Source organism: Nerophis ophidion, linkage group LG07, assembly GCF_033978795.1.
Source record: "Nerophis ophidion isolate RoL-2023_Sa linkage group LG07, RoL_Noph_v1.0, whole genome shotgun sequence".
Classification (NCBI taxonomy): domain Eukaryota; kingdom Metazoa; phylum Chordata; class Actinopteri; order Syngnathiformes; family Syngnathidae; genus Nerophis; species Nerophis ophidion.
Genome location: NC_084617.1, coordinates 18,145,326 through 18,170,016, shown reverse-complemented (window position 1 = coordinate 18,170,016; position 24,691 = coordinate 18,145,326). Strand labels below are relative to the sequence as shown.

The following is a 24,691-nucleotide window of genomic DNA, read 5'->3' as shown; positions in this document are numbered from 1 at the left end:
GATTATTTGCAAGTTTGAACATCAAATATGTTGTCTTTGCAGCATATTCAACTGAATATGGGTTGAAAATGATTTGCAAATCATTGTATTCCATTTATATTTACATCTAACACAATTTCCCAACTCATATGGAAACGGGGTTTGTATGTTACATGGGCATTTCCCGGCCGGTTAATGGCCATACTTTATTACCTGTCCACAATGATGGACTACTATTTATCAGAACTGGCTGTTTTCTTGCTCCCAGGAATGTAGAGCCCTACACAATCTGGAAAACATGTTCGATCATGGTACAGTAGATGGTCCATAATCGTAGATCGTAGTGTAGAAAGTTACCTGGTCCGTGATCAGGTCAGTCGTAAACCCACTGGCAAATTTGCTTTCAATATGAACCTGTACAGGAATTTAGATAAAACTATTTGCAAGTTTTAAGAAAATAAATGACATGCATTCAAGTAAAACATAAAACAAATGTTTTTGAGGAAATTACTGTGATTAATTGCAAAAATCCTTATATTGTATGTCTGTTGTTATTACATGATTGTTCATGGTAGCCTCTTTTTAGCACGTAAGCTAGTGAAGCATGTCCAAAGCCTTGGGGGAAGTTTTGAATGCTCTTGTATTTTGTACAGGTGAGCTCGGGACCGGAGCAGGCTCAGAAGCTTTCAAGGTGACCTCTTTCTCTCTCTCTCTCTCACACACACACACACAATTAGCATGCATGTTTACTTTAAGTGCTAAGTCCTCAAACAGAAGCCATCTCTTGTCCAATAGAGGATCTTTGACGATTGCTTATGCTGTAAGTCCTTAAAAATCAACAGCAGGCTCCTGTTATATAAAGGATCTTTGAGTGTTTTTGCTGTCGGTCCTGAAACACAGCAGCCAGCTCCTGTCATATCGAGGATCTTGGATAAGTGTTTTTGCTGTAGGTTTCTTAAAAAAACAAGAGCAGGCTCCTGTCATATAGAGCAGCAGTTCTCAAATGGGGGTACGCGTATCCCTGGGGGTACTTGAAGAGATGCCAAGGGGTACGTGAGATTTTTAAAAAATATAAAAAAAATAGTAACAATTCAAAAATCCTTTATAATCATATTTATTGAATGATACTTTAACAAAATATGAATTTAAGTTCATAAACTGTGAGAAGAAATGCAACAATGCAATATTCAGTGTTGACAGCTAGAATTTTTGTTGACATGTTCCATAAATACTAATGTTAAAGATTTCATTTTTTTGTGAAGAAAAGTAGCCCAGGATGTTTAGAATTAAGTTCATGAATCCAGATAGATCTCTATTACAATCCCCAAAGAGGGCACTTTAAGTTGATGATTACTTCTATGTGTAGAAATCTTAATTTATAATTGAATCACTTGTTTATTTTTCAACAAGTTTTTAGTTATTTGTATATCTTTTTTTCCCCAAATAGTTCAAGAAAGACCACTACAAATGAGCAATATTTTGCACTGTTATACAATTTAATAAATCAGAAACTGATGACATAGTTCTGTATTTTACTTCTTTATCTCTTTTTTTTCAACCAAAAATGCTTTGCTCTGATTAGGGGGTACTTGAATTAAAAAAATGTTCACAGGGGGTACATCACTGAAAAAAGGTTGAGAACCACTGATATAGAGTATCATTGACAAGTGTTTTTGCTGTCAGTCCTTGAACAACTACAGCAGGATCCTGTCATATACAGGATCTTTGACTAGCATTTCTGCTGTCGGTCCTGAAAAATAGCAGCCAGCTCCTGTCATATAGAGGATCTTTGATAAGTGTTTTTGCTGTCGGGCCTTGAACAACTACTGCAGGGTCCTGTCAGCGCGGCCTCTCAAAGGGCATCTGTAGGAGTCTTTCTCATATTCTAATATATTTGTGACAGCCCCTGAAGTTGTCGCGTTGTGTAAATGGTGAATAGGGACGGAGTGCGGTGATTTGCGGGTCCTTTTGGGCTTGTGTTCAATTGAGTGGACTGCAAAGACAAGATATTTCATGTTCACACTCAGAAACTTTGTTTTTTTTTGCAAATATTAGCTCATTTGGAATTTGATGCTTGCAACATGTGGCGCAGTGGGAGAGTGTCACTGGTTCAATCCCCACCTAATACCAACCTGAACACTTCACCCTTACTCCGGATGGGTGCTGGTTAGCGCATTGCATGGCAGCTCCCTCCATCAGTGTGTGAATGTGGAAGTAGTGTCAAAGCGCTTTGAGTACCTTGAAGGTAGAAAAGCGCTATACAAGTACAACCCATTTATTTATTTATTATCTTTGGCTAGCGTTTTTGCTGTCAGTTCTGAAAAACAGCAGCCAGGTTCTGTCATATAGAGGATCTTTGATAAACATTTTTGCTGTAGGTCTTTAAAAACCAACAGCCAGCGCCTGCAATACAAAAGTTTATTCCACAAGCGTTTTTGCTGCAGCCCTCAAAAAAACACAGCAGGCTCCGGTCATATAGAGCAGTGGTTCTCAAATGGGGGCACGCGTACTCCTGGGGGTACTTGAAGGTATGCCAAGGGGTACGTGAGATGTTTTTAAAAATATTCTAAAAATAGTAACAATTCAGAAATCCTTTTTTAACATATTTATTGAAAAATAGCAAAAATTCAAAAATCTTTTATAAATATATTTTTTGAATAATACTTCAACAAAATATGAATGTAAGTTCATAAACTGTGAAAAGAAATGCAACAATACAATATTCAGTGTTGACAGCTAGATTTTTGTGGACATGTTCCATAAATATTGATGTTAAAGATTTCTTTTTTTTGTGAAGAAATGTTTAGAATTAAGTTCATGAATCCAAATGGATCTCTTTTACAATCCCCAAAGAGAGCACTTTAAGTTTATGTCTATGTGTACGAATCTTTATTTATAATTGAATCACTTGTTTATTTTTCAACAAGTTTTTAGTTATTTTTATATCTTTTTTTTCCAAATAGTTCAAGGAAGACCACTACAAATGAGCAATATTTTGCACTGTTATACAATTTAATGAATCAGAAACTGATGACATAGTGCTGTATTTTACTTCTTTATCTCTTTTTTTTCCAACCAAAAATGCTTTGCTCTGATTAGGGGGTACTTGAATTAAAAACATGTTCACAGGGGGTACATCACTGATAAAAGGTTGAGAACCACTGATATAGAGGATCTTTGACAAGTGCTTTTGCAGTAGGTCCTACTAACAGCAAAGCGTTGCTGTAACATAAATGCTTTTCGACCAGCATTTTGGTATGTAGGTAGATGTTCACTTCTGACCTCTCTGTCTACCTCGCAGTACAACTACAATGCCGGTATCAGTTACGAAAGCCTGGCGCCCGAGGAAGTGAGATCGCTGTTGACCACGGTAAGTTCAGTTCCAAAAATCTACTCCAGCCAAATGTGCAAGTGATTTTTTCCCATGTGACATCATAGTTAGTATTAGAACTTCATTATTTCAACCATTGTAATGGACACTGTAGGGCAGAAAAAGTGAGTAAAAAAACATGAAAAGCAAAATTTTAAACTACTTTTTTCTGTTGTTTTTTCTAATGTGACAAACAAGAGCTGCTTTTATACTGGACAAAAATATAAATGCAGCACTTTTGTTTTCATTTTTCATGAGTTGAATTCCAAAAATATAAAACCTTTACAAATCTGTCTAAATCTGTTTTAGTGAGTATTTATTTTTTGCCAAGATAATCTATACCACCTCACAGGTGTGGCTTATCAAGATGCTGATCAAACCGCATCATTATTGGACATTAAACTTACAAACATCGCTTGGAGTGATGAATGGACGGCAATTGTGCTTCCGGTTCAAAGCTCAGTCCAAACAGAAGGGCATTGCAGCACCTGCAGTGAGCGAACTGATCCAAAAGATGGCCACCATAGCACAAACAATACCACACCTATTCAGTGTGTTTGCTTGTTTTTTTTAGAAAAGCTTTTTGCATTATGAAGAAAAATCCATAAAAAATTAGGGTACACTAATTTTCCTTTTGTCTTTCGGCAAGTATTCATGGCTAGCTTACCCAAGGGTTTGCACACTCGAAAGGCAGAACTGAACACACTTTTCCACTCCGCCTGTGCGCGTTCACGGCCTCACAGACAGTCAGACATTGTATGGCTCTTTTTAAAAATGCAAACTTTTCTTACACTTAATATCTGAGGGAGCCCCAACAAGGAGGCAGAAGATCCAACGTGGCTGCAGAGCCGCGTTTTTTATTCCCGGATGGGGCTGGTTGTGAATAATACTGTTACATAACAACTATAACACGTTACTTGAAAGACAGTTTGTAGCACTGACAAATGGCAGTGTCATTTAAATACTTGCAAGGATACGCATGAGGACTTTATGGACCGTTTTACTTTGGGTAGTACACCAAAAAGTGGTCCAAACTTCACCCAAGCGTACTACTTTCTGGTGGAAACAACTGAAGTTGTGTATCTGTGTGCAGCAATGTGGAGTGATATCTGAACACACCAAGAAAATGTGCACCAGGTACGTACTGTATACACACACACACACACACACACTGTGACCCAACGTGTGTGCGTAAGACACTCAGTTTGGCGACAACGTGAAAAAAAAAAAAAAAAGACATGTTGTAAAGTGAAAGTACAGTAAGACCACAACACAATTAAAGAGAAATGTACACACACACATACATCCGGCGTCGACCAGCAATCATAGTGAGGGATGTGTAACGCTACTTTGTGACCCCCGCCCCACGCCCCCAGGTCTCAGAGATGTCCCCAACACACGGACGAGCAGAGGAGGGCCGTCAGGGTGTTCCTCCTGGGGCCTTCTGCGTGAGTGTGCCCCCTCTCCTCCATCTTTTACATGCCATCCCCACTACTTGTTTGCTGTCATTGGCCTGCTGCTCAGTGGCGCCCTCTTGTGTCTGCAGTGTGACATTACAGCCACGGCCATAATTGATCCCCATAGTGTTTCTTACGATTGTCTTATTCAACGGATGACTCACCTGTGGAATCTAACACTTGTTTACAAATATATATTCTCATGAAAAGGATCTTCGACAAGCAGAACCTGCTCTGGTTTTATAAGGTCCTTAAAAACAACAGCAGGTTCCTGTCATTTAGATGATCTTTGACTACCCTTTTATGCAGTGGGTCCTTAAAAACAGCAAAGTGTTGCTGTCATATAGAGGATCTTTGACTGACATTTTTCTGCTGTAAGTCCTCAAAAACAACAGCAGGCTCCTGTCATTTAGATGATCTTTGACTACCATTTTATGCAGTGGGTCCTTAAAAACAGCAAAGTGTTGCTGTCATATAGAGGATCTTTGACTGAATTTTTTTTGCTGTAAATCCTCAAAAACAACAGCAGGCTCATGTCATTTAGATGATATTTGACTACTCTTTTATGCAGTGGGTCCTTAAATACAGCAATGCTTTGCTGTCATATAGAGGATCTTTGACTGACCTTTTTTGATGTAAGTCCTCAAAAACAACAGCAAGCTCCTGTCATTTAGATGATCTTTGACTACCCTTTTTTGCAGTGGGTCCTTAAAACAGCAGCCAGCCATGTAGATAATCTTTGACTACTCATTTCTGCAGTGGGTCTTTAAAAACGGCAAATTGTTGCTGTCATATAGATGATCTTTGACTAACTCTTTTTGCAGTGGGTCCCCTAAAAAACAACAGCCAGTTCCTGTCATATAGAAGGTTTTTGACAAGCATTTTTTTTTTGTAAGTTTTGTAAAACAGCAGTCAGCTCCTGTCATAAATGGGATACAAGTACAACCCATTTATCTTTGACTGCAGTTAGTCTTTAAAAACAGCAAAGTGTTGCTGTCAAGTAGGTGATCTTTGACTACGCTTTTTTGCAGTGGGTCCTTAAAAACAGCAGTCAGCTCCTGTCATAAATGGGATCTTTGACAGCAGTTAGACTTTAAAAACAGCAAAGCGTTGCTGTTGTATAGATGATCTTTGTCTAACCTTTTTTGCAGTGGGTCCCCTAAAAACAGCCAGCTCCTGTCATTTAGAGGGTCTTTGACAAAGATTTTTTGCAATAGGCTTTTAAACAGAAGAGCTGGCCCCTGTCACATAGAGGATCTTTAAGTAGCTTTTTTGCAGTAGGTCCTGAAAAACAGCAGCCAGCTCATGTCATTTAGAGGATCTTTGACAACCCTTTCTACGGTAGGTCCTTAAAAACAGCAGAGTCCCTGTCATATAGATGATCTTTGACTAATGACTACTCTTTGTGCAGTAGATTCTTAAAAACAGCAACATGCTTCTCTCACATAGAGGATCTTTGACCAGCATTTTGGCAGTAGCCCGTAAAAACAGCCGCCTTGTCCTGTCATATAGAGCAGTTGTCCCCAACCACTGGGCCGCAGAATAATTTATTTAAAAAAAAAAATATATATATATATATATATATATATTTTTGTTTTGTTTTGTTAAATCAACATAAAAAACACAATATACACTTACAATTAGTGCACCAACCACAAAAACCTCCCTTTTTCATGACAAAAACCTCCCTTTTTTATGACAAAAAAGGAAAAAAAAAGGACCCCCCGGGCCGCCAGACAAATTATTAAGCGTTGACCGGTCCGCGAATACAAAAAGGGAGGAGACCACTGATATAGAGGATCTTTGATTTGTGGATTTGCAGTCGCAGGTCCTGAGAAATAGCAAATAGTAACTTTGTGTTTTGTTTTTACTGTCATATAAAAGATCTTTGAGGAGTGTTTTGGCAATAACTTTTAAACAGCAGAGTCATGTTGACTAGCCTTTTTTAGTAGGTCCTTAAAAACGGCAACCAACTCAGATATTTGACCAACCGCTATGTTTTCGCAGTAGGTCCTTAAAAACAGCAAAGCGTTCCTGTCATATAGAGGATCTTTGACCAGCATTTTTTTGCAAGAGGCTTTTAAAAACAAGAGCTGGCCCCTGTCATATAGAGGATCTTTGAATCAATTTTTTGCAGTAGGTCCTTTTTAAAAACAGCAAAGTGTTCCTGTTCTATAGAGGATCTTTGACAAGTCTAAACATATTATGGCAATGTTACGACATGAATTATGTAGAAAATAAGAAGTACGGTAAGAACGAGGACATGTTTGTTTACAGATGTTAAATACGAACAAGTGGAATGTAAATAAAACCGGCGGTAAGATCGTCTCGCTTAAAAGTACAGCAGGAAGTCATCGTGTTTGTGTTTCTGGTACCAGGTCGTCTCTGCCCGATGGCACGGTGGAGAGTGAGACCTTTGACCTCCCTGACAGCAGCCAGAGCGTCATCAGCCGCCTCCAGTGGGAAGACTCCCCCGATACTTCCCCCACTGACTCCGCCTCCTCCCGAGCCAGTAAGCACCGCAGCGTTAAGACTATGGACTTTTTTTTTTTTTCCCTCTTACATTCCACAATACGCCAACTTTATTCGTTCACACGATTCCCACTTTCCTCTCGTCATCACTTTTTTTTTTTTTTTAATTGTCTTTTTCAGGGTTGGCTTTCTTCTGGCTTCTGATTGGCTAACTTGTACAAACGGTAGTTCAAGTTTTTAGATGTTAAGTCGTAATTTGCAAGCATAAAAGTATCTAAATGAACTAAGTAAATAAATACTATAGTATTATATAGGCCACTAGATAAGTCCAAACAAACCCGGAGCATGTTCAGTATTGTGGACACTGATTGGCTCAGCTCAAGCAGCGTTATAAAGTGGATTAAAGTAGTGTAAAAGTAAGTTAAAGTTAAAATACCACTGATTGTCAGACACACACTAGGTGTGGTGAAATTTCCCTCTGCATTTGACCCATCCCCTTGTTCCACCCCCTGGGAGGTGAGGGGAGCAGTGAGCAGCAGCGGTGGCCGCGCTCGGGAATCATTTTGGTGATTTAACGTCCCCATTCCAACCCTTGATGCTGAGTGCCAAGCAGGGAGGTAATGAGTAGCAATTTTTTTGTGTGGGTGTTATTTCATGTCTAGAGGACTCTCGTGAGGTAAAAATAAAATGTTTAGAACCGAGCTGGCCAGATAGTGTCAAGTAACAAAAAAATTAGCTAAAAAAAAAAGCTAGCGTGCTAACAGTACTATGCTTATATGCTAACAAAAACATGCATAGTTAGCATTAGTAACATACCACAATATGACACTTAGGTAGGGATGTCCGATAATATCGGACTGCCGATATTATTAGCTGATAAATGCTTTAAAATGTAATGTCGCAAATTATTGGTAACTGTTTCAAAAAGTAAAAATTATGACTTTTTAAAACGCCACTGTATACACGGACGTAGGGTGAAGTACAGAGCGCCAATAAACCTTCCTTTCCTTTGCATGCCGACCCAATCACATATATCATCTACGGCTTTTCACACACACAAGTGAATGCAATCATACTTGGTCAACAACCATACAGGTCACACTGAGGGTGGCCGTATTAACAACTTTAACACAGTTACAAATGTGCGCCACACTGTGAACCCACACCAAACAAGAATGACAAACACATTTCGGGAGAACATCTGCACCGTAACACAACATAAACACAGGACAACAAATATCCAGGATCCCTTGCAGCCCTAACTCTTCCGGGATGCTACAAAATACTCCCCACCTCAACCTCCTCATGCTCTCTCAGGGATAACATGTCCCAAATTCCAAGCTGCTGTTTTGAGGCATGTTAAAATAAATAATGCACTTTGTGACTTCAATAATAAATATGGCAGTGCCATGTTGGCATTTTTTTCCATAACTTGAGTTGATTTATTTTGAAAAACATGTGTTAATTCCACAACTGTATATATCTGTATCGGTTGATATCGGAATTGGTAATTAAGAGTTGGACAATATCGGAATATTGGCAATCGACATCTCTACACTTAAGTCTGTGTATACATGCCAATAATGCTAGCATGCTGTTAGCGTACTCACATGCATCAAATACCAAAATATGACTGAAGTGTATACCTACCGAATTAGATACAAATGCATACTAATGTTAGCATTCTAGCAGGTATCATTCATCAAGTCACAAAATACGACACTGAGGGCCATACATGTAAAATTGGCAAAAAAAAAAAGCTAGCTAATATTGGAATGCTAAAGATTGAGCCAATCAGGTTGCAGTTTTTTATGTTTTTTTGTATGAAAATATTCAATTCAAATTCATAATTCATCGTCAACAGAAAATTGTCCACCGTATTCCCTTACATCTTTCCTCCTCACAGGCACAAACCATTCGGACCCTCGCAGGCCCAAGAGGAAGAAGCGAAGCTCTCTGGCTCTGACAAGTGCAGGGGGAGCTGACGCAGGAAGTGGAAGCTCTCAGAGTAACAGCAGCTTGCCCAGCAAAAAAAAGAGACCCAAACTCTCCGCACCTTCAATCTCCAGCGTCTTCGACGACTTAAACTAGCAAGGACTTTGGACAGAAGACGATGCGTTCAGGTGACAATTGTTTTCCCCTCGTTTTGGGCACAGCTGGTGAGTTCTGCACACACCATCATGTCATTTCACTGCTGGTTTTTATGTGGCATTTCCACATCCTTCAATGTGACCACTTTGTAAAGTCTCTTTTTATACACTTGGTGTCAAAGACCATGGCTACTGATGGTCACATGTGACATGTTCTTTTTGCACATTTCATCTTAGTGTTGGTGCACTGTCGACCAACACAATTAACTGGATAAAGCACACAATGATCCCATTTGGAATATAGTTGTATATATTTTTATAGTCCAGTGCAGTTTTGTAAAGTGCCATTGTAGTGAATGGTGGTCAAAGTAGTGATGTTTGGAAATAAACCAAGACCGGGAGTACACATTTTTAAAATTATTTTAATTGGAGATGTCACTAAAGTTCAGGACTCCTCCAAATCTTATTTAAATAATATTTTAAGTGCTAGATGCAGCTTCATTGGATTCATTCCTTCTTTTGGTTTATTTACAGCAAATACACAATGTACACACAAGTGATGACACAAAGGAAACTAACAAACAAATTGCACAAGTGAGCAGGCCTCTGCTTTAGTTCTCATTAGGGCTGAGCGATAAAACCATCTATCGCCATTGACATGTAATATCAAAAAAAAGTTTTCTTCGGAAAAAAAGTTGCAAAGCAAGGTTGGTTGCGTGAACAAAGGCACCTGCTCTTTTGAAACCAGGCAACACACTTAACAGCCAATTAGATAACAGGATCAAATATCAGTTTGGTGGTGCCATCTTGTTTTCTTTGCATGGAGTACGAAGAGAAAGTAAAAATCAAAAATATTGTTCATAAAACAGGAAAAGTCGGCTCAACAATATGGCAGGTTTTTTTTTAGGAACCGTAGTCAGACCAATGTGGTCTGTGAATGATGCAAGGCGCTGATCCCCACCAAGACCGTTAATGCCACACCCCCTTAGCCGCCCACACCTTTTAGAGCACAGCAAGCATTAAACCTGTGGAAAATAGTTCTTATCAGGTTTCTCTGTGTTTACATTTTCACACTTTGCACTATTTTGTTACACTTTATTAAGCATTTCTTACATACTCCTTATTTTTGCACCTTCATTTTAAGAGCTTATTGTTTTAATGTGATTTTAATATTTTGTTCACATTGAGTGTTGTGTTGACATTTCCTTTCTGCCTTGATAGCTGAGGGGTTACGCTTTAAATAAAAATGTTTACATTTTATACATTTTTCTCCTGGTCCTTATTTTCCATAGGTCATAAACATCAGTAATTATGAATATCGACCGATATAAAACACTTGTATCGCACAGCCCTCGTTCACATTACAGTATCTCCTCATATTTAAATGTTTTAAATCTTAAATTATTTTTCTACAGTCTTTTTTTTAGCCACAGACTTGATTGGAAACAAAGTGGCGCAAAAGACACACAAAAAAGTGCACACTGAGTGCTCCAAGCCGCTAGTTGAAGACCAAACAACAAGGCTCATGTTTGTTAGCAGGATGACACAAAAAGTAGCTGCAGTGAAACTTGGTGAAGAGGGCGGGGCCAAAGAAGAATCCCTCAAGCGCAGCATAACACCTGCATCTTGTTCAGTGTGGTAGGCCATTTTGCTCATATTTGCGTGAATATGCAGGGGGGGGGGGGGGGGCTGTCTATGAAGATAGAAATCCAAACGAGGGAATGTTTAGGTCTAGGTTCTACATGCAGCAATTAGCGCACACATTCAGCTGCGGTGGTCACGTTCCCGCCCTCCCCTTCAGCGGCTGTGCATCCCAAAAATGAGGAAGCTGAAGAAGACTGTGACGCCCACCAGGGAGATGGTGGCGGGGGCGGTGAAGAACTGGCGGTAGTTGATGCGGAAGTACCACACCACGGCCAGGATCACCACGAAGACGGGCACCACTAGGCTGCCCGTGCTGACGGCCACGCCCGCCGCCCTCCAGCCGGCCGACACCGCCCCGACTCCGGGCCCCGCCCCGGCCTGGGACCCCGCCTCTGGCCCGGCGTCGTGCAGAGCCTGGGAGACGTGGCAGTGGATGACGCTGTTGTGAGTAATGTTCAGTGAGAGCAGCGTTCTCTTGGGGTCCTGCAGCAGCTGGCCTTGATATATCAGCTTGATCTGATGCTCACGCCCACAGAAGTACTTGCTAGGCAAACAAACACTAAGGTTACTATACTTAATACTTATTAGACAAACAAACACTAAGGTTACTACACTTAATACTTACTAGGCAAACAAACACTTAAGTTACTACACTTTATACTTACTAGGCAAACAAACACTTAGGTTACTACTGTATTTTTCGGACTAAAAGGCGCAATTTTTGTTCATAGTTTGGCCAGGGGTGCGACTTATACTCAGGAGCGACTTTTGTGTGAAATTATTCACACATTACCGTAGAATATCAAATAATATTATTTAGCTCATTCACGTAAGAGACTAGACGTATAAGATTTCATGGGATTTAGCGATTTAGGAGTGACAGATTGTTTGACAAACGTATAGCATGTTCTATATGTTATAGTTATTTGAATGACTCTTACCATAATTTGTTACGTTACGTACCAGCCACCTTCTCAGTTGGTTATTTATGCGTCATATAACGTACACTTATTCAGCCTGTTGTTCACTTATTCTTCATTTATTTTGAATTGCCTTTTTTTTTGGCAATTGCTATTCTTGGTGTTGGGTTTTATCAAATAAATTTCCCCAAAAAATGCGACTTATACTACAGTGCGACTTATATGTTTTTTTTGCTTCTTTTATTTTGTATTTTCGGCAGGTGCAACTTATACTCCGAAAAATACAGAACACTTAGTACTCGTAACACTTACACTACTCCACTTAGTACTTACTTGAAACTCTTAGGTTACTACACTTAATACTTGCTAGGCAAACAAACCCTTCACGTTACTACCACGTGCATAAAACTTCTCACACGTGTTGGAAGGTCTGCATTCAGTTTGCTGTGTTAACAATTATATGCTAACCACAAAATATTGTGCTAACATAATTTACTAAAAACATAACATGCTAAAACAATAATGTGGTAACACAGTGTGCTAACCACATATGTTTATTATTAAGTTATGTGCTAACAACAAAACATTGTGTTAATGTAATGTGCTAACAACATAATATGCAAACACAATAATGTGTTAACAATGTGCTTACATAATGTGCTAACATAATATTGTGCTAACAACATAATGTGCAAACAACATAACATTGTGCTAACATAACATGTTAACATGTTATTATGGTGTGCTAAAAACATAATGTGCTAACATTATATTGTCCTAACATAGATAGTACTTTATTGATTCTTTCAGGAGAGTTCCTTCAGGAAAATTAAAATTTTATAGTATTGTGCTAACATATTGTACTAACATTATGTGCTAAAACGATAATAATGTGCTAACAACAACACAATGTGCAAACCCACATATTATGCTAACATAATTTACTAACAACATAATGTGCTTACATAATATACTAAACAATAATGTGCTTACAACACAATGTGCTAACCACATAATATTGTGCCACATAAGTGCTAACAACAAAATATGCAAACACTATATTGTGCTTACATAAAAACGTGCTGACAATATCATATTGTACTTACATAATTGTGCCAACATAATACGCTAACAAGATAATGTGCCAACAACATAATACTTTACTAACATTGTGCTAAAATAATAATGTATGAACATTTTGTGCTAACATCATAATGTGCTAATGACATAATATTGTACTAATAACATGTTAAAAACAATGATGTGCTAACATATTGTTGTACTAATGTAATAATGTGCTAATAACATATGTGCTAGTAAAAACACATTGTGCTAACAACATAACATTGTACTAACGTAATAATGTGCTAATATATGTGCTAGTAAAAAGATATTGTGCTAACATAATACTGTGCTAATATTATGTGCCAACAACATTAAAATCTAACATAGTACTGTGCCAGCAACATCAAAATGTGCTAACAACATAATGTGCTAATAAACTGTTGTGTTCCCAGTTGAGCTTATTAAAAAAACAAAAAAAACTGTACATTGGAGCATCAGTGCTCACACACTATTGCTGTACTTCTAACACCTATTCACAATGGTTAAAAGTCAGGGGTGCACAAAAAAATTATCAATTCACATTCAAATCGCTATTCTTATTCGTCCTGATTCTAAATCGATTCATAATTTTCAAAATTCGACCTAAAAGAAACAAAAGTTTTTTAACTGATGTTTCTCAGGTCATTTACATGCAACAACAAGCTTTTCTAACCAGTCTTGAAAAAGTTGCATTATAATGATGCCAAATATTTTGCAAAAACCGGTTTGAATCAAGAATCTATTCTGAATCAAATCGTCACCCCAGTAATCGAACCAAATGTTTTTTTGCCCAAAGATTCCCACCCCACAATAATATGTTTGTATGATAGATTAGATTAGATAGTACTTTATTTATTCCGTCAGGAGAGTTCCTTCAGGAACATGTTGAGTGTTGTGTCAGTACTAACCTTTTAAGGTGTGCCACGGTGTCGTGCGGCTGAACAACAGCCACCTCTTCCGTGTCGTTTAAAAACTTGAGTCGTAGCGAAATAGACGAGGTCGGCATTTCTTTCGCACTTTTTTTATATTCCTCCTCCTGGTCCTCCTCTTCGCCACAATCACCTTCTTCCTCCTTGGCGGTGGCCTTCACTCTTGGGGGGGCTTTGCACCGTATGTCCAACAGCGCCTCTGTCCTCACCCCGTCGTCCCCACCTTCCTCCGACGCCCCCTCGCCTTCGCCCTCGTCGGGCTTGTTGTCCTGCGAGGGCGCCGGGCCGCTTTGCTCGGAGGCATCTGCGCCGGCGGGACCGCCGCCGTCGCCGCCCAGGCCGATGAGGGAGGCGTGGGCCCCCACAGTGAGGATGGTGCCCAGGATGTGGTCCCCGCGCTCGGCCACGTGGGTGGAGAGCCAGGCCAGGACGAGGGCCAGGGCCAGGAGGAGGGCTCCCCCTGCCGCCGTCACCTCGTCCACCATCCCGTCCAACATGGTCAGTGCACACACTGCCATTCGTCTGTCCTCCACACCTGGGGACAAAGATCAAACATATTACAACAATGCCTTTGAAATCTATTATTACATTTGCAAAGAGTTAGGCTCTCAGTTGTGTGCCTTTTAGAGTAGAGATCCATGCCAATATTTGTCATTTTGACATATTAGCATCGGCCTCTTTAACATAACTACATCAGCAGATACACATATGATACAAATAAATAATTAGTACATAATAGGCACTGCTCAAGCACCAGCACTTTTGCCCTTGCAAAACTTCTAATTTTGTGCCGAGAAATCCAGTTTTTGTCCTTCTTTCCCCTTCCATTTTGTTATCGCTACTGCAACAAGTCGCTCGACCAGCCTGTGTCCTCAACACTCAGTGTGGGCTCATTAAAGGAGCGCGGAGAGTTTCATGTTCTGTGATCGATCGAATAACAATGTAACATATACGGGCGAACATTAAGGCGACCGAACAGATATATACGCAAAAATGTTATGTCGTGAGCACAATATTATATTGTTAGCACATTATTATGTTTGTACAATGTTATGTCAACACATTATGTTGTTAGCATGTTATATATTAGCACAATATTATGTTGTTTGCACGTTATATTAGCAGAAAATTGTTATAACATTATGATGTTGTTAGCACATTATTATGTTGATAGCACGTAATGTAAGCACTTTCATATATCGATAGCACGTAGCAGCCGCAACATTAATACAGCCACAACGACAACTCTTGCTGACCTACTGCCCTCGGTAATGGCACCATTCCCAAAGTATGTGGGCTCTATTGATAACCTCACTAACAACTTTAACGACGCCCTGCGCGAAACCATTGATAACATAGCACCGCTAAAGTTAAAAAAGGCTCCAAAAAAGCGCACCCCGTGGTTTACAGAAGAAACTAGAGCTCAGAAATTATTATGTAGAAAGCTGGAACGCAAATGGCGCACGACTAAACTTGAGGTGCACCATCAAGCATGGAGTGATGGTTTAATAACTTATAAACGCATGCTTACCTTAGCTAAAGCTAAATATTACTCAAATCTCATCCACCGTAATAAAAACGATCCTAAATTTTTGTTTAGTACGGTAGCATCGCTAACCCAACAAGGGACTCCTTCCAGTAGCTCAACCCACTCACCTGATGACTTTATGCAATTCTTTAGTAAGAAAATTGAAGTCATTAGAAAGGAGATTAAAGACAATGCGTCCCAGCTACAACGGGGTTCTATTAACACTGACACGATTGTATATACGGCGGATACTGCCCTCCAAAATAGTTTCTCTCGTTTTGAGGAAATAACATTAGAGGAATTGTTACAACGTGTAAATGGAATAAAACAGACAACATGTTTACTTGACCCTCTTCCTGGGAAACTGATCAAGGAGCTCTTTGTATTATTAGGTCCATCAGTGCTAAATATTATAAACTTATCACTCTCCTCGGGCACTGTTCCCCTAGCATTCAAAAAAGCGGTTATTCATCCTCTTCTTAAAAGACCTAACCTCGATCCTGACCTCATGGTAAATTACCGACCGGTGTCTCACCTTCCCTTTATTTCAAAAATCCTTGAAAAAATTGTTGCGGAGCAGTTAAATGAACACTTAGCGTCTAACAATCTATGTGAAACCTTTCAATCCGGTTTCAGGGCAAATCACTCCACGGAGACAGCCCTCGCAAAAATGACTAATGATCTATTGCTAACGATGGATTCTGATGCGTCATCTATGTTGCTGCTCCTCGATCTTAGCGCTGCTTTCGACACCGTCGATCATAATATTTTATTAGAACGTATCAAAACACGAATTGGTATGTCAGACTTAGCCCTGTCTTGGTTTAACTCTTATCTTACTGATAGGATGCAGTGTGTCTTCCATAACAATGTGACCTCGGACTACGTTAAGGTAACGTGTGGAGTTCCCCAGGGTTCGGTCCTTGGCCCTGCACTCTTCAGCATCTACATGCTGCCGCTAGGTGACATCATACGCAAATACGGTATTAGCTTTCACTGTTATGCTGATGACACCCAACTCTACATGCCCCTAAAGCTGACCAACACGCCGGACTGTAGTCAGCTGGAGGCGTGTCTTAATGAAATTAAACAATGGATGTCCGCTAACTTTTTGCAACTCAACGCCAAAAAAACGGAAATGCTGATTATCGGTCCTGCTAGACACCGAACTCTATTTAATAATACAACTCTAACATTTGACAACCAAACAATTAAACAAGGCGACACGGTAAAGAATCTGGGTATTATCTTCGACCCAACTCTCTCCTTTGAGGCACACATTAAAAGCGTTACTAAAACAGCCTTCTTTCATCTCCGTAACATCGCTAAAATTCGCTCCATTCTGTCCACTAAAGACGCTGAGATCATTATCCATGCGTTTGTTACGTCTCGCCTCGACTACTGTAACGTATTATTTTCGGGTCTCCCCATGTCTAGCATTAAAAGATTACAGTTGGTACAAAATGCGGCTGCTAGACTTTTGACAAGAACAAGAAAATTTGATCACATTACGCCTGTACTGGCTCACCTGCACTGGCTTCCTGTGCACTTAAGATGTGACTTTAAGGTTTTACTACTTACGTATAAAATACTACACGGTCTAGCTCCATCTTATCTTGCCGATTGTATTGTACCATATGTCCCGGCAAGAAATCTGCGTTCAAAGGACTCCGGCTTATTAGTGATTCCCAAAGCCCAAAAAAAGTCTGCGGGCTATAGAGCATTTTCCGTTCGGGCTCCAGTACTCTGGAATACCCTCCCGGTAACAGTTCGCGATGCCACCTCAGTAGAAGCATTTAAGTCTCACCTTAAAACTCATTTGTATACTCTAGCCTTTAAATAGACTCCCTTTTTAGACCAGTTGATCTGCCGTTTCTTTTCTTTTTCTTCTATGTCCCACTCTCCCGTGTGGAGGGGGTCCGGTCCGATCCGGTGGCCATGTACTGCTCGCCTGTGTATCGGCTGGGGACATCTCTGCGCTGCTGGTCCGCCTACGCTTGGGATGGTTTCCTGCTGGCTCCGCTGTGAACTTGACTCTCGCTGCTGTGTCTTGGATCCTCTTTGGACTGGACTCTCGCGACTGTGTTGTATCCATTGTGGATTGAACTTTCACAGTATCCTGTTAGACCCGCTCGACATCCATTGCTTTCCTCCTCTCTAAGGTTCTCATAGTCATCATTGTCACCGACGTCCCACTGGGTCATTATTGTCACCGATGTCCCACTGGGTGTGAGTTTTCCTTGCCCTTATGTGGGCCTACCGAGGATGTCGTGGTGGTTTGTGCAGCCCTTTGAGACACTAGTGATTTAGGGCTATATAAGTAAACATTGATTGATTGATTGAATGTTAGAATATTATTATGTTAGCACAATGTTAGAACAGTAGTATGTTCTTAGCACATTATTTTATTGTGTGTTTATGTTAGCACATTATTATGTGTAAATGTCTCAACAAATAGGAGACTTGTCTTATAAGTAAAGAAGAGCAGGCAGCAGCTCACACATTCTCATACTTTCTGTAAAATCCAGGAAGAAATTATGTCTCTACTATGAACTACGCGAAGGAGAACATCATTTATTTAAAAAGTTGGTAATATTTACCCTATTTTGAAATGCATATATTGATGCTCCTCTTAGACACTTATACTTATAAAGGTATTTTTTGCTGCTACATTAAACATGCCTCTACTGCAGGGGTATCAAACTAATTTTAGATCAGGGGCCACGTGGAGGAAAATCTGTGCACACTCGGGCCGAACTATTAAAATCAAGGCATTAAAACTAAAAAAATTAAGACAACTTCGGATTGTTTTCTTTGTCTCACTTTGACCAAAATAGACCAAATACATTCTGAATAAATTACAATATAAATATAGAAAAAAATACAGGCAGCGGTAAAGTTTAGATCCACGAAGGAGAAAAGAAAGTGAATGAATGTTTAGAACTGAATACATTTACGTATGCATACATTTTTTTGGATGAATTAAGTAACGTTTATGAAAACCCTTTTCCAAAACACAATATAGAAATTGAGATATAACAGGATAATACATACATTCATCATTTGTTTTCAAAACAGTTACAAAAAAGTGGGACCTCCTAAAATTTCCTGTGGGACTGAGTGTTATTCTGATACCAATATTTTGGTACCGGTACGTTTCCGAGGCGGTATACCACTGAAAAGGATTCATAAGTGTCGCGGTACTATACTAATAACATACAACCCTAGTGGGACCCCATTTTGAAAATTCCTAGCGCCAACAATGATGGGAGTATTGGTGCATACAAAACAGCAGCTACTAAACAAATATCACCCCGCTGGCCATAGATAATGCATTCGTATCTGGCCCGCGGGCCTTGACTTTGACATCCCTGCTCTACTGTTAAAAATAAGGTAACAAAAACACCTTAAAGCATTGTCCAGCTGTTTGAATAACTTTTACTGCAAATGAATATCAGCTCCAAATATCGGTTATTGGCCTCCCCGACTATTAAGAATCAGTATAGAAAGAAACATATCGGTCATCTATTATTATCTTTGCAAGGAGTTATGCTCTCATTCTTGTGCATTACAATGTCACTTCAGTGCAGGTTTACCCAACAAAGTGTCTTTTTAGTCCTTAGTCCAGTGTTTTTCAACCAACAGTGTGCCGTGAGATACAGTCTGGTGTGCCGTGGAAGAAGATTGTCATTTCACCTATTTGGGTTGAAAATATTTTTTGCAAACCAGTAATTATAATCCGCAAATAATGTACCGTTGAGTGTCTGAACTGTTTGGAGCTCGGCAGATTAACCATGTATAGTAGGTGGCAGCCGGTAGCTAATTGCTTTGCAGATGTCGGGAACACGTCTTGTGAGACGACAAATGTTTGTCGTCGTATCTAAAGCTTAAACCAAAAATAAACAAAAGGTGAGTGCCCCTAAGAAAAGGCATTGAATCTTAAGGAAGGCTATGCAGAACGAAACTAAAACCTAACTGGCTACAAAGTAAACAAAAACAGAATGCTGGACAACCGCAAAGACTTACAGCGTTTGGCACAGAGAAAGGGTCCACAAAGTACATCCGTACATGACATGACAATCAACAATGTCCCCACAAAGTAGGATGAAAACAACCTAAATATTCTTGATTGGTAAAACAAATCAGGTGCGGGGAATAGCACTCCGGGAAGAGATGAAACTAGGACAGAAAATCAACAATTTAATGCCAATGAAGTGAAGTGAATTACATTTATATAGCGCTTTTCTCTAGGGACTCAAAGTGCTTTACACAGTTAAACCCAGTATCTAAGTTACATTTAAACCACTGTGGGTGGCACTGGGAGCAGGCGGGTAAAGTGTCTTGCCCAAGGACACAACGGCAGTGACTATGTTGGCAGAAGCAGGGATCGAACCTGGAACCCGCAAGCTGCTGGCACGGCCACTCTACCAACCGAGTTAAAACCGCCACAAATCAAGATCTTCCAAGTTATGGATTTGAACCCAGTAGTACTGCGTGAGAGGCAGCAGTCTTAACCATTGAGCTATTCTGAATGCCTTTCATTCATTCTAGAGACCCTGATGATTATCTTGTAGATCAGTGTTTTTCCACCACTGTTCCGCGGCACACTAGTATGCCGTGAGATACAGTCTGGTGTGCCGAGGGGGGTTATTTAGTTTCACCTATTTGGTTTGAAAATATTTTTGGAAAACCAGTAATTATAGTCTACAAATGATGTGTTGTTGAGTTTCTGTACTGTCTGGAAATCGGCAGACTTACCACGGTATACTGTTCCATATCAGTAGGTGGCAGCCGGTAGCCAACTGCTTTGTAGGTGTCGGAAACAGGTAAAACGGTGTCTAATGCTTAAAACTAGGACTGGGCGATATATCGCGGGTTTGTCTCTGTGCGATATAGGAAATGACTATATCGTGATATTCGAGTATACGTTCTAACGCAGTTGCTTTTAGCTGCGGGCATTACACTACAGGCTCTTCCCACTCCTTCTTGTGTCTCCTTCTCACAGGCACCTTCTTACACACGTCATATACGTATACGCCCTCGCCCAGCAGACAGGTAGCAGCATGGGTAACGTTATATGTGATGCAAGCCAAGCCATGCGAGTGGTAATACGAGAGAAAGAAGGTGCGAATCTGGTAACAAATGAAGGAAGAATTAATTCCCAAGAAAAACAGCAGTGGGTGCATCGTCTGGCGGTGGTTCGGCTTCAAGGGGGAAGACGTCGAATAGACAACTTTAATTTGTCAAGTGTGGGGCACAAGCGTTGCTACCAAAAGTAGCATCATTTGAAAAGTCCCCTGCTGATAACTGTTTAATAAATAAAGTTTTGGTCAATTGACTTAGTTGTGATTTCCCTCTCTGCATAAAAGTTTAAAATGAGCATATATTAAAGGCCTACTGAAACCCACTACTACCCACCACGCAGTCTGATAGTTTATACATCAATGATGAAATATTAACATTGCAACACATGCCAATACGGCTTTTTTAGTTTACTAAATTACAATTTTAAATTTCCCGGGAGTTTCGTCTTGGAAACGTCGTGTAATGATGACGTGTACGCGTGAAGTCACGGGCTGTTATAATTATGAGGGCTGCACACACACACACAGGTAAAAGTCGTCTGCTTTAACGGCATAATTACACAGTATTTTGGAGATCTGTGTTGCTGAACCTTTTGCAATTTGTTCAGTTAATATTGGAGAAGTCACGGTAGAAAGATGGAGTTGGGAAGCTTTAGCCTTTAGCCACACAAACACACGGTTATTCATTGTTTAAAATTCCCGGAGCTGAAACTTTACTATGGATCAGAGCGCGGTCAAGTGGACATGGATCCCGACCGAATGTCAACCAGCAGGTTTCGGTGAGAAAATTTTGGTTAAAAAGTTGCCACTTACCGGATATCAGCTGAGCTTGTGTCGTCCGTACAGCTGCCGTCGACACCCGTGAGACATGGCGTCAAGACACCCGTGGACAAACCCCTCCGACTATCAGGTAATATTAAACTCACTAAAACACTAGCAACACAATAGAAAGATAAGGGATTTCCCAGAATTATCCTAGTAAATGTGTTTAAAAACATCGGAATACGTCCCAAAGCTATCACGTTTTTTTTTTAACTTTTTTTTTTTTTTTAACCTAGTCCGTCGCTATCAATATCCTCAAACACGAATCTTTCATCCTCGCTCAAATTAATGGGGAAATTGTCGTTTTCTCGGTCCGAATAACTGTTTTTGTTGGAGGCTCCCATTAAAATCAATGTGAATAAGTGAGGAGCCCCCACACTTGTGACGTCATCGTCTGCGACTTCCGGTAAAGGCGAGGCTTTTTCAGGAAGTACCAAAAGTGGCGAACTTTAACGTCGATTTTCTCTACTATATCCTTTCAGCAAAAATATGGCAATATCTCGAAATGATCAAGTATGACACATAGAATGGACCTGTTATTCCCGTTTGAATAAGAAAATCTCATTTTAGTAGGCCTTTAATGCAGTATGAAGAATGTTTTAATGTATACACATAAAATCATCATACTGCTGTGATTATATGTATCAAGTGTAAATTCAAGGCTAAGGCAAAATATCGAAATATATTTTGTGTATCGCGATATGGCCTAAAAATATCGAGATATTAAAACAAGGCCATATCGCACAGCCCTATTACAAAGTAAATAAAAACAGAAGGCTGGATGACAGCAAAGACTTACTGTGGAGCAAAGACAATGTACATCCGCACACGACACAATCAACAATGTCCCCACAAAGAAGGATGAAAGCAACTGAAATTATTTCGATTGCTAATACAAAGGAAGACATGAAACAGCTACAGGAAAATACCAAAAAAAGAGAAAAAGCCACCAAAATAGGAGCGCAAGACAAAAACTAAAACACTACACACAGGAAAACAGCAAAAAAGTCAAAATAAGTCATGGTGTGATGTGACAGGTGGTGAGAGTACATTTACTTTTAAACAGCTATATTGATGCATGCTTGGTTATGCTTTAAAGGCCTACTGAAACCCACTACTACCGACCACGCAGTCTGATAGTTTATATATCAAAGATGAAATATTAACATTGCAACACATGCCAATACGGCCGGTTTAGTTTACTATATTACAATTTTAAATTTCCCGCGAGGTATCCTGTTGAAAATGTTGCGGAATGATGACGCTCATGTTGACGCGAGCTTGTGACGTTATTGGTTGGAGCGGACATTTCAGCCCAGCACCACTCACTGCTAAATGTCGTCTCTTTTTATCGCATAATTACACAGTATTTTGGACATCTGTGTTGCTGAATCTTTTGCAATTTGTCCAATTAATAATGGAGACTGTAAAGAAGAATGGTGTTGGTGGAAAGCGGTGGATTGCAGCTGCCTTTAGCAACCGAAACACAACCGGTGTTTTTTTGTTTGTTGTGAAGCTTTAACACAGAGCGGTCAATCGAACATGTTTCTCTACCACATGTCAACCAATTGTGATATTAAGTCGGCTCTTACCAGAGACTTCAGCGGATTATGTGAACTCCTCCTGCAGCTGTCAAAAAGGCAGCTGTGATCTTGGCTCCTCCATTGGCTTCTCTCAGAGACACTGGCGTTCACCGCAGCCCTCCGAATTTCAGGTACTATATAATCTCACTAAAACACTATTAACACAATAAGCAGATAAGGGATTTTCCAGAATTATCCTAGTAAATGTGTCTAATAACATCTGAATCGCTCCCACTGCCGTGTCCAGGAGCTGTCACGCCAAATTTCTTCCCCCCTACATAAACCTTCCCCCCGGAAGACATTTGGCGTGACAGCCCCTCTAATGCCGGAAGGACCCCAATGAGGGTGGAAGGACCTTAAAGCAGCCCACACAGCTGCCTGTTTTAAAAGCATTACAATTGGCTGATTGTCATTGGTGAAAAATAACGGTGAGGAACAAATATTAGCATTCCAGATTGCTAACCTTTCAAGCTATTTTTGCTTTGTTAATTTTGCAGCTGTAACCCTTAAGAGTCATATAACTTGATATTATCACACCCTCATTGGGGTCCTTCAGGGATTAGAGGGGCTGTCACGCCAAATGTCTTCTGGGGGGAAGGTTTTTGTAGGAGGGAAGAAATTTGGCGTGACAGAGCTGTCACCTTTTCTTTTTTTTAGTGCTTCACTCTAACTTTCCTCATCCACAAATATTTCATCCTTGCTCAAATTAATGGAGAAATTGTCGCTTTCTCGGTCCGAATCGCTCTTGCTGCTGGTGGCCATGATTGTAAACAATGTGAGGATGTGAGGAGCCTTACAACCCGTGACGTCACGCGCACATCGTCTGCTACTTCTGGTAAAGGCAAGGCTTTTTTATTAGCGACCAAAAGTTGCGAACTTTATCGTCGACGTTCTCTACTAAATCCTTTCAGAAAAATATGGCAATATCGCTAAATTATCAAGTATGCCACATAGAATGGACCTGCTATCGCCGTCTAAATAAGAACATCTCATTTCAGTGGGCCTTTAAATAGTAAACAAGAGGCTACTTAGCGAGGCCAGCTTATACTAAATTCGATACCGGAAGTCAAGTACACAAAACACAGCCTATATGCGTAACACCGCATGACGTCACAATCTTCTTAATCAACGCCAGCCTGGTCAAACGTACATTTAAGTAAGTGTACATGTGTTTGCCATAACAACTTACAGCTTTTTAACATACCATCTTTATTTTTCACACGACGTTCTAGAAAGTGTTTCCAGCAGCAACATTGTGACTTACGTCGAAGTTATGTCAACAAGCGGCGTTTTTCATTGAACACTTTTTTTTAACTTGTAACGCAAAGAGCCAGGACTGTAATTTTAAAGGAACATAATCTCAAATATGATTTTAAAGGAACATAATCTCAAATATGATTTTAAAGGCCCTTCTTTACCTGGCTAACTAGTTAGCAAGCTGGGCTAGCCTGCCAGCTAAGGTGCACTTTTAGCTAAAAGAGCCACATCTTTCGACTATTTAACGCAATTTGTGCGCTCATAACGCCACTAGTCGATGTATATGTTGCGTGTAAATATGTGCAATAGTCAAAAAGTGAAATGTGTTTACCTTCCAGACGGGAAATCAGAGCATGTTTGGAGACAAGCCTCGATGCTAGCTAATAGCTGCTAGCTGCTGCTTCGTGGGAAAGAAAAAAAGGGAAAGACAACACTGTAGGTGATGACGTCAC

General features: G+C 40.1%; 2 protein-coding genes across 5 annotated transcripts in view; one reads left to right on the top strand and one right to left on the bottom strand.

Moving 5' to 3' along the window:
* Nucleotides 1–10,628, top strand: part of atxn7l3a (ataxin 7 like 3a) — a 21,163-nt gene extending 10,535 nt beyond the window's left edge. For 2 of the 3 annotated variants that reach the window (XM_061905490.1, XM_061905489.1), the window contains exons 9-14: nucleotides 633–670; nucleotides 3,281–3,349; nucleotides 4,443–4,486; nucleotides 4,726–4,797; nucleotides 7,185–7,318; nucleotides 9,185–10,628. In XM_061905490.1, coding sequence (XP_061761474.1) covers nucleotides 633–670; nucleotides 3,281–3,349; nucleotides 4,443–4,486; nucleotides 4,726–4,797; nucleotides 7,185–7,318; nucleotides 9,185–9,369 — 542 coding nt within the window. In that variant the 3' untranslated portion in view covers nucleotides 9,370–10,628. The remainder of the gene's footprint in view (nucleotides 1–632; nucleotides 671–3,280; nucleotides 3,350–4,442; nucleotides 4,487–4,725; nucleotides 4,798–7,184; nucleotides 7,319–9,184) is intronic. The other variant, XM_061905491.1, reaches the window with a different exon arrangement.
* tmub2 (transmembrane and ubiquitin-like domain containing 2) lies at nucleotides 9,775–24,691 on the bottom strand. Of its 2 annotated transcripts, none has more exons than XM_061905493.1 (3): nucleotides 24,571–24,691; nucleotides 13,945–14,500; nucleotides 9,775–11,556 (listed from the first exon to the last, which is right to left on the bottom strand). In XM_061905493.1, the coding sequence occupies exons 2-3, from the start codon at nucleotides 14,481–14,483 to the stop codon at nucleotides 11,166–11,168; spliced, it is 930 nt and encodes a 309-aa protein (XP_061761477.1). In that variant the 5' UTR covers nucleotides 14,484–14,500; nucleotides 24,571–24,691; the 3' UTR covers nucleotides 9,775–11,165. The 2 variants fall into 2 exon arrangements, with proteins under 2 accessions (XP_061761477.1, XP_061761476.1); XM_061905492.1 differs by lacking the exon at nucleotides 24,571–24,691 and adding an exon at nucleotides 21,391–23,242.

Coding starts and splice junctions, on each gene's coding strand:
- tmub2 (XM_061905493.1), bottom strand. CDS start 14,483: ATGGCAGTGTGTGCACTGACCATGTTGGACGGGATGGTGGACGAGGTG. Junction 11,557..13,944: donor ACCGTGGCACACCTTAAAAG/GTTAGTACTGAC, acceptor TTGTTTGCCTAG/CAAGTACTTCTGTGGGCGTG.